Raw genomic sequence first — 10412 nt, 5'->3', positions numbered from 1 at the left:
TAGAAAGACCACTTTCTGGGAAACAGAGGGATCTCTGATATTTTCAAATGGCGGTTTTTGCAATGCCGATAACACCAGGTTCAGATCCCATGGGGGGTAACGGTGGACGTACTGGAGGAACTACATGTCGGACCCTTGGGACAAAAGTGCTCACTAGAGAGTGAGACGCCAGGGGGTCGCTGAAAAAAAAAAAAAAAAAAAGACAGCCAAAGCTGAGATCTGTCCTTTAATGGTGCTCAAAAGCCAATTTCTGGTCTACTCCTTGCTGAAGAAACAGCAGGACCCTGGATATAGAAAAGGAGCGTGGATGCCATCCTTTCTCCTCACACATGGAGATGTAGGCCTTCCAGGTACGATGATATATCTTCCGAGAAGAAGATTTCCGTGCTCTCAGCATAGTTGGGATCACAGAGTCTGAAAGACCCCGGTTCCTCAACACCTGGCTCCCAAGAGCCATGCCATTAAAATGAGTGATGGTAAAGCAGGATGGAGAATCGGACCTTGAGACAGAAGGTTGTCTCGTAATGGCAGTCACCAGGGAGCGTCTGCCACCAGGCGCACTAGGTCTGTGTACCAAGGACGCTGGGGGACAATCAGTATTACTGGGATCCCCGTGGCCTCCACTCTGAAGCAGACATGGTAACAGTTTCAGTGGAGGAAAAGCATAGATCAGCTGGTAATGATCCCACAAAACCACTAGCACGTCTGATGTGTCTGCCCATGGATCTCTTGTCCTGGACACGAATCTCGGCACCTTCCGATTGAGACGGGAGGCCAGGAGATCCACGTCTGGTGTGCCCCACCGCAGGCACAGTAGCCTGAACACCTCCGGATGCAGCGCCCATTCTCCTGGGTCCAGCATCTGGCAACTTAGATAGTCCGCCTGCCAGTTCTCCACTCCTGGAATGTAAATGGCCGACAGGGCCGGTACATGTCGCTCTGCCCATCGAAGTATGTGAGCGACCTCCCGTGCGGCGGCTGAGCTTCTTGATCCTCCTTGGTGATTGACGTATGCCACAGCCATGGCATTGTCTGACTGGAACCTGATCGGACTACCTCGCAGTCTTATCGACCATGTGGAGAGGCATAGCCTGTTCGCTCTCAGTTTGAGCAGATTGATCGGCAACTTGGATTCCTCCGCCGTCCCTAGGTCGACTGAACTCCCATTACTCCACCCCAGCCTGATAGGCTGGCGTCCGTTGTGATCACTGTCCACTTCAGAGGTAGGAACGACTTCCCGAACTGAAGTTCTGGTGGCTGAGGTCCCCAGAGCAGGGAATCCCTGACTAACTGGCTCACCTGAATCTGCCGATCCAGGGACAACGGAGATTTGTCCCATATTGTCAAAATCTCCTTCTGCAGCACTCTGGTGTGGAATTGGGCAAACGGTACTGCCTCGAAGGAGGACACCATAAGTCCCAGGACTCTAATGCAGAAGCGTAGCGACAACCACTTGCGGTTCATCAGCAGTTTCACCGTGGCTCTGAGAGTCTGCAGCTTGTCTGAAGGGAGAAACACTCTCGCTTCTGTGGAGTCCAGCAGTAAGCCTAGGTACTCCAAACGCTGAGTCGGCACGATCACCGACTTCTTTAGGGTCAACAGCCACCCAAATTCCTGCAGGGTCTGTATGGTGACCGCTACATCCTTCTCTAACTCTGAGGTGGAAGATGCTCTCAGGAGGAGATCGTCTAGGTATCCCACAATTGCAATCCCGCATTGCCGTAGCAATGCCAAAACAGGAGCCAATACCTTGGTAGAGACTCAGGGGGCTGATGCCAAACCAAAAGGGAGAGTCACAAACTGGTAGTGGGCTTCCCCGACTGCAAATTGCACAAACCTCCGATGCCAGAGGCATATAGGTATGTGCAGGTACGCATCCTGGATGTCTAAGGACGCCAGGGAGTCCCCTGGATGGAGTGCAGCGACTACTGAGCGAACCAATTCCATTCTGAACCTCTGTACTTTCACTAAGTAATTGAGGGCCTTTAGATCCAAGATTGGATGTACCCCTTCCTTCTTGGGGACTACAAACAGGTTTGAGTAGAACCCCTGGATAAATTCCGAGTCCGGAACAGGTACCACCCCACGACTCAGCAGGTCCCTTACCGCCCCCAAAAGGGCCTCTCGGCAAGCCAGGAGTACGGGTATGCTGGAGGGGAAGAATCTGTTTTGCGGCCAAGAGAGGAACGCTATCTTGTAGCCAGAGGAAATTAGATCGCAGACCCATTGGTCGGACAGCCGAGAAGCCCACCGGGCTGAAAACTCCCAAAGGCGACCCCCCCACCTGAGTTGCGGGTGGGGGAAAACCTTCATGTGGTAGCACTTTTGCTCGCAGCCTTGTGGTTCCAGGGATGCTTTGGTCCTTCAGAGGTCGTCCTGTCGGGCTGAGGACACTTGGCCGAAGCTCCGGACGGACGAAAAAGCCGCTTGTGAGCGGAAAATGAGGGCCCTTGCCTACAGCGTGGCTCCTTAGCCTTCCTGGCCTGTGGGAGTAGTGTACTCTTACCACCTGTGGCATTTTTAATAATGTCATCCAAAGAGCCGGTTGCCAAGGAAGGGTCAGATCCGTCAGGGCTTTTTTGGATGCCTGGTCAGCAGACCAGCATTTTAACCAAATCAGGCATCTCAGCACCACTGCTGACACTGAAGCCCTGGATAACAGGGTAAGAGTATCCAGGGCCACGTCACAAACGTACTTAAGGCCTTGCACTAGTTGATCTGCTAGTTCCAAGCAGACAGGAGAAGCCTGTCATTCTCCCAATTCGTGGTGCAACGGTTTTCCCCACTCAGTTAGTGTCTGCGACACAAGTGCAGATGCCAGTACTGTTCGCATGGTTGATCCCACAATCGTAAACAAGGAACGAGCCACTGCCTTGGCCTTCCTGTCCCTGGGATCCTTAAATCCAGGAGTCCCCTCTACTGGGATTGAAGTTACTTTGTTTAACCTGGATACTGGGGGGTCCACGACCGGAGGAACCGACCACTTCTTGAGAAGGTTCTCCTCAACAGGGTATTGCACCGCCATTTATTTGGGGACCGAAAAGGTCCGTTGCGGTCGACCCAATTCCTTGTAAATGAACTTGTCAAAATAAGTCGGATACAGGAACACCTTAGGTGAACGGACTGGCTTACGGGACCCAAAAGGGGCCGCTACATCAGCAGAGGGATCTGCTGGCTCCTGAATCTTCAGGGTATCACGCACAGCTGTGATAAGTGCTCCAACAAGCGCTTTATTGCGCACGGAACCCGAACGGGGACTCATCCTCACTGTCCGAATGGTCCTGGTCAGCGTCATCTGAAACGAGAGAGCAGGGGTCACCAGCCTCAGCAGGGCCCGAGTCTGCGTCAGAGCTCTCCCCAGAGGGGGAGCAGGTGCTACTTTTTAGCACCTTTGTGCCCACGCACCGCCTCCATCTTGGCAACGAATGAATTGAGGACCACCGACAAAGCGTCCAGGGGCACTGTGCATTCTGCAGGCGAACCGGTTGCAACTACCTGGATTTCGGGGGAAGAAACACCAGTTTCTGAAGCCATGCTGACCCTACCCTGTCTGCCACCTGAAGGGGACTTAGGACAGTGATGGTCCCACCCTCCTAACTGCTGCTGGCTGAGGGGATCTTTCCCACAGGACTCACCACCCTGACTGGTTCAAGTAGTGCCTGTGTTCTCTGTCAGTTCCCAGGTGCAGAGGAATTCCCACTGTATCATCCAAAGCTGCTGCTTATGGCGCTGAAACCGATCTGCAATGTGTCCGGGCTCAAAGAAAATGTCCGGCAAGTGTCCAGCATAAGGACATAAAGCACTGGGAAAATGGCCGCCGGACTACAGGAAAGCATGCTGTTCCTAGAGACTGATGGAAAACAGGCTCAGGCTTCAAGAAAATGTCCGCCAGTGTCCAGTATAAAGGACAAAATCACAGGGAAAATGGGCGCCAATTACAGGAGAGCATGCTGTTCCTTGGCCTCACATAAGAGGGCCGCTGAACACTGAAAACCTTGAGGAACAGTGGCAGAAAATGGCCGTAATCAGTGCTGCAGGGATTACAGACACAGCCTCAACAGACACCCCCAGGGAGAGAAAAAAAAACCACCTCAGGGCACAGCCAGCCAGCCAGCGCAGCCCCCCTCAGGTGAGAGCCCCTGCACATGACACACACACACACACACCACTCAGCAGCCACATACAGCATCCCCCACAGGGAGGGGGGGAGGGAAGATAGGGACAGGGAGAGAAGAGAGGGAGGTGAGGGACCCCCGAATCAACCTGCCAGGCAATGCCCAGCTGCTCAGCCCCACCGAGGCAGGGAGAGCTGTACTTGGCAGTCCTGAAGAGCTGGGAGACATTCCATCACAGACCCACTCTCCGATCAGTATGGAGTGGCTGTTGGCCTCAGCGCACTGTGATGCAGACATCAGTAGCCCGGTCATATGTGCACCCCGGAGCATAAAAGCACACAACCACCTCTGGAGCTGAGGTATGTCATGGCCGGCCAATCGCGTAGCTCTGACCTGCACACGCTCGCTGCCAAGGCTGGAGAGACTACAAGGATAAGGGTGTCCAGCCTGTCACCCAGCCGGCTGTTGATAGCAGATCACAAGATCTTTCATCTTGCACAAAAAGCAAAGCTTCTGCAGAAAAAACATGGACAGATGGCCCCGTCAGGGTTCCTAGGTCCTTCTCCTTCACTAGGCAGAATAAAACGGATGGCTGCATGGCAGGCTGGGGGGTTGTTACCTAAGGGACCGCCCTTGGGGCAGAACTAAAAGTTCTGTGTTTTTCATAATGTTATGCCTAGTCTTCTCCTAAAGGTGGCGCAACAACCCAATGGCTAAGAGAGGAGCTGTGTCAGTCTGTGAACATAAGAGAAAAAACCCTTCCGTTCTTTTGTAATGACATGCTATTGATTAATATATTAAAGGCAGTATTTATTTTAAATAACCATGTTAAACGTACCTGCTCTGTGCGGTAGTTTTGCACTGAGCAGCCTCAATCCTCCTCTTCTCGGCTCCCCTGTTGGCGCTCCTGGCCTTTCCCTCCTGTCTAATGCCCCTCGTTATTGGTTCAGTGGCTGTGATTGGGAAGCCAGTGAGGAGGAAGTGACCGAGGAGAGATGCTGCTCTCATGCACATTGAAGGATTGAGAAGGATCGGGTAAGTATTGGGGGGGGGGGCGCTGCTGCACACAGAAGGTTTTAATTGTCATGCATAGAATGCATGAAGATAAAAAACCTTGAGCCTTTACAACCACAATGTAGATTTGGACACTCATTTTGTCACTTATACAGATGAAGCGGACGATGTTATGTGAAACGCATTTAGAAATGTATTAGCGATCTCTCCAGTACTCCATTAACTGTAAAGTACTAGAATTACCTAGAATTTAAATATATGAGCATCTAAAGAAAGGTCTAGTTGTTTTTACTGATACATTGTTTTAATGACAGATAAATGAATATCTTTGATTTTAATGCACTTTGTTAACTAGAATGAAGATATTAGAAAAGTCTAAATGTGATTAATGGCAAACAACTAATTATTTACAATCCGTTTATTAATAAAGGTTTCTTGTGACTTTAGGAACCACTGTCAATTATGATCTACTTGATAAGTCTTCACTTTCCTCCTCTGATATCTGCAGAAAAAAAATATATACACGCATGAGTAAAATATTTCTAAGCATTCAAATATAGTGTTCCTTCAAAGTGAACCTCTCTGGCCTGTCCTAAACATCATAAGAGCAGGTAATGCCACATACACACGATCGAATTGTCCAGCAAAAAATCCAGCAAACAATCCGCCGGACTTTATAACGAACAGACTTGGCCACACACGGACACTCCAAAAGTCCGGCGATTTCTAACGTGATGACGTACAGCACGTACGATGGGACTAGAAAAAGGAAGTTCAATAGACAGTAGCCAATAGCTTCCTTCTCGTACTTGCTTCAGAGCATGCGTCATTCTTAGTACGCTTAGCACACTGACGAACGGATTGTCCGGCGGACAAATTTTGAGTCAAAACTACTTTCTAAGTCCGCCGGACTTTACGATGAAAAAGTCTGCTGGAGCCCACACACGATCGAATTGTCCGGCGTACTGTAGTCCGACGGACTAAGTCTGACAATTCAGTCGTGTGTACGCGGCATCAGTGTGTGTCCTAACCAGATGCTCATTCTAGAAACATAAGGTAACAGAGACCAAGCTCAACTCTGGGAACATAATTTAAATATATATTTCTCAATAGCCACAAAAAATAATAATAATAATATATATATATATATATATATATATATATATATATATATATATATACACTGTATGTTGCGAGCACCAAATACCTTTGCAATCCCACTTATAACCTTGTTGAAGTAGAAGGTAGCCTTATGCAATAGTATGGGCTACCTACAAAAAAACTACAGGGTTTGATACAAGACCAGTTAACTCTACACAAGGAGAAGACAGCAGTGATCAGTTGATTACAGGAAGCGCATACACAGAGAAAGCGTCACACTGGCTTACTGCACAGATCTGTAAGAAATATAGAACACACCCAAATTCAAGCAAGAATACACGTGCCTCTTGTATTTAAGTTGTGTATTGTGTTCACCTTTAAAAAGTAACTCCACTTATGTTAAAGAGAATCAAATTCCTCTAGATCAGGCATCACTAAAGGGTGGACTGCAGCCGGACATGGATCGAGTGACAGTTCAATCCGGTCCATGGCCGCACTACTCAGCAGCCTGAGCAGACTCCTATCCTTCCACCGCTGCAGCTGTTAAGGATCACAGCCCTGTAGAGGGCAGGAGGCATGGCAGGGTGGACGTGGACCCCCGCTCCCATGCACCCGCCTGTTGCTGCTGCAGAGCGGGCGGGAGGAACGGAAGGTCTACAGGGGGAGCGGCTGCTGCCCAACTCTTCTGCCGCTGAACCCACAGCAAGGAGGAGGGCAGGAGGCACAGAGCCTACCGGCAGACAAGCACACCCAAAAGAGTAGTACATACAACCCGCCACTCTCTACAACACTGAGTTAAGGTAGGGGGAAGATTATGGGGAGGGGCTGTGATGTCAGAGATGGGAGCTGTGATATGGAGGGCTATGAAGTGAGAGGGGGGGAGCTGTGAAATGGGGTGGGGGGACACGTGAGGGGTGAGCTGTTGATATGAGTGACTGTGAGAGGGGAAACCTGTAATACTGGATTAAAAACAGGAAGAAGATCTGGACAGCCGCACTCCAAAAATGTTTTTGTGACTTTTATTCAAAAATTCTTGTTAACAAAAATGCAGGCCACAGCAGGAACAGACAAGAGCTAACACGTTTTACACTTCAATGTAGTGCTTAGTAATACATTGAAGTGTGAAACGTGTTAGCTCCTATCTGTTCCTGCTGTGGCTTGTATTTTTGTCCACAAGAATTTTTGAATAAAAGGCAAAAAAAGTTTTTTGAGTGCGGCTGTCCAGATCTTCTTCCTGTTTTTGATTGCTATATGCATTGCCGACACCTGGGCTTCCAAGCTGTATGAGCAGGTTTTCTACTGTCGCTTGACCTACCTGGAGTGGTGATATCGCTCTCTGTAATACTGGATGGTTGTAATGTGAGGGGGATCGGTGATAAAAATGGGGGGGGGGGGGGCTGTGATGTGAGAAAGGGGGAGCTGTGATGTGAGAAGGGGGAGATGTGATATGGGGGGGCTGTGATGTGAGACGGGGCTGTGGATGTAAGGGGGAGCTATGATATGGGGGCTGTGATATGAAGGGTTTGTGAGGAGGGCTGTGGTGTGATATGGGGGGTGGGGCTGTGATATGGGGGCGTTATGTTATGGGCAGGCTGTGATGTGAGAGGAGGCTGTGATATGGGGGGCTGTGATGTGAGGGGGAGCTATTCTATGGGCTGGCTGTGATATGGAGGGCTGTGATGTGAGAGGGGGAGATGCGATATGGAGGGCTGTGATGTGAGGGGGAGCTATTCTATGGGCCAGCTGTGATGTGAGAGGGGGCTGTGATATGGGGGAGTTGTGATTTAAGGGGGGAGCTGTGTTATGGAGGCTGTGATGTGAAGGGGAGCTATTCTATGGGCCGGCTTTGATGTGAGAGGGGGGCTGTGATATGGGAGAGCTGTGATATGGAGGGCTGCAATGTGAGGGGGGAGCTATGATGTGGGGGGTGGGCTTTTGTGTGAATGGATTGTGATGTGAGGAGGAGGGCTGCGATGTCAGGGGGGGGGCGAGTTGTGATGTAGGGGGTTGTGATTGCAAGAGGGACTGTAATGTTGGGGGGCTCTGATGTGAAATGGGGTTGTGATGTAAGGGGGGCTGTGATGAGAAAAGGGGGACTTAGGACACTAATGTAAAGGGGCTGTGACGTGAAAGACCTGAGTCATAAGAAAAATGAGATTCAGGCCTCTGCAGAAAGAAAATGTTACCAACCAGACCTCTGAATTTTAATTCAGTACCCCTGCTCTAGATGATCAATGTAACTTGCAAGGATTTTAACAAATGTTGTAGCAGATTCCTACCTTTTGTTGCAGTGAAGAAATACAGTAACTCTTTGTTTTACAAGACTGATAGCATGGTCATTTTCTGAAGGGGATGACTGGTTCATCATAATCAGCTGATACACTTTGCGTTCTAATGTGGAAAGCTGCAGGGTCTGCATCCCTTTAGAAGAGATGAACCCATGTCTAAAAGGGATGTCTAAAAATCTGACTTGTATCTTGATGGGAACTTCTAGCAAAATTGAATCAATTACACAAGTAGGAAATCTATTTTGGCAGCGTTCCGAACATCAACTTTGTACAGGATGTCTCCAGGTTGCCATATTGCATGTAATTTTATAGGAAATTACAGCTCCGCAGATTGGAAAGGACATGTCATTTTTAACAACATTAGATTACAGAATGTTTTTTGTGATTGTTAGATTGTCTTCTGTTGAACAGGACAGTTGGAAAACCTTGTTCGATCAGTAGCTTGCAGCCAACTGACTGCAGCTCTGATCAGTGTATTCTGACAGTCCCCGCTATCAACATACAATGTCCCAGCAGGGCCAATTATTGCAGTCATATTGCGTGTGCGTATTCAGAAATCTTTTTTTTTTTGTTCAGCCAGTGGACTGATAAAAAAAAAAAAAAAAAAGAGAGAAAGAAAGAAAGCACATAACAGTGCGCACCCACTTTTAAAAAGCAATGTACAGAAAGTATATACTGTATACATACATGGACAAACACACACACATATTTACAGGCAAGTTAGGAAAACGGTCATCGGTCTTAGGTCTATTCAGTTTTTCCAAAAATTCCAGCAATATTGGGTTTTCTATGCATGGTTAATATTTCTTAATAGTTCACCTAGGCTTTAGGAAACTGTACCATTAGGCAGCAGGAGGTTCCACTCTTGACGCTGGCTTGACGCTTATCCTTCCTGTCTGAAGTACCGGCTTGAAACTGGCCAGATTATGATAAAAAAATTCTGACTACAGCCAGGTTAGCCTAGCACTACATAAGTTATTACAGCTCTTTAATATGAAAGGATTTAAAAGGGTAATGAGCGCCCTAATGAGTGCTCTGAATCAAGCATGCAGCCGATGTCTAAACTCCCACCCTGTATACTTGACTCACCAGGTAGGGCCGATCTGAAAAACGTACAGGCAGACCCGATAGGAACCACCATTCTGCTCTATGGAGCGGTGGGTGTAAACGGACATGTGTCTGTTTACATCCCCCTACATTCAATCTGATCCACTAAAAACAGACAGCCCTCCGTCCCGTGGATTAGATGGCAGTCGGTTGATTGGAGAGCGAGCTTTGTCCACATCCCCTCTGTATAGGCAGAGTGAACTTGGACCTGTAATTCGCCAGTTCAGCAGGGATTCCCTGAGCAAGCGGATCGCAGCCGGAGTCCACCTCATGTGAAAAGGGCTAAAGAAGCCAGGATCGAGATGAAAACTCATACTTTTAGGGGAAACCATCATTGGCAAGAATGTTTTTAGAGGTGCTCTTCAATTTACCAGAATGGGTGTAGGTTGTGGGAGAAAAGCAGAGCACACAGGAAAAAAAAAAAAAAAACCAACATAGGGAGTATACACAGATAAAAAGGGCACTAAAAAAATAAAAATAAAAAACAACACACAGTATTGTACAATGGTGGCAGAATATCAGAAAACTACCACAATGACATGCTTATATTTTTCACATCAGTTTTGTTATAAGCCTATCCAAACTTGAAAATATAATGATGAATGGCATAAGACGTAAAAGTCCATCCAAGATTGAGATATTGTGTCTTGCAAAAGTATTCACCCACCTTGGCTTTTTACCTATTTTGTTAAATGACAGCCTTTTTTAGTTCAATGTTTTTTTAATCTGAATTATATGAGATGGATCAGAACACAATAGTCTAAGTCAGTGATGGTGAAACTTGGCA

General features: G+C 48.1%; 1 protein-coding gene across 1 annotated transcript in view; it reads right to left on the bottom strand.

Annotated features, from left to right (window-relative positions):
- Nucleotides 1–5532: 5532 nt before the first annotated feature.
- Nucleotides 5533–10412, bottom strand: part of LOC143974669 (uncharacterized) — a 40590-nt gene continuing 35710 nt past the window's right edge. Inside the window, exon 5 of the mRNA XM_077476281.1 lies at nucleotides 5533–5631. Within this exon, the coding sequence (XP_077332407.1) occupies nucleotides 5586–5631 (46 nt within the window). The 3' untranslated portion in view covers nucleotides 5533–5585. The remainder of the gene's footprint in view (nucleotides 5632–10412) is intronic.

Source organism: Lithobates pipiens, unplaced genomic scaffold (assembly GCF_037356315.1).
Source record: "Lithobates pipiens isolate NorthernLeopardFrog02 unplaced genomic scaffold, aLitPip1_a1.2 Scaffold_13, whole genome shotgun sequence".
In the NCBI taxonomy this organism is placed as follows: Eukaryota; Metazoa; Chordata; class Amphibia; order Anura; family Ranidae; genus Lithobates; species Lithobates pipiens.
This window is presented reverse-complemented; position numbering and strand designations above follow the sequence as displayed.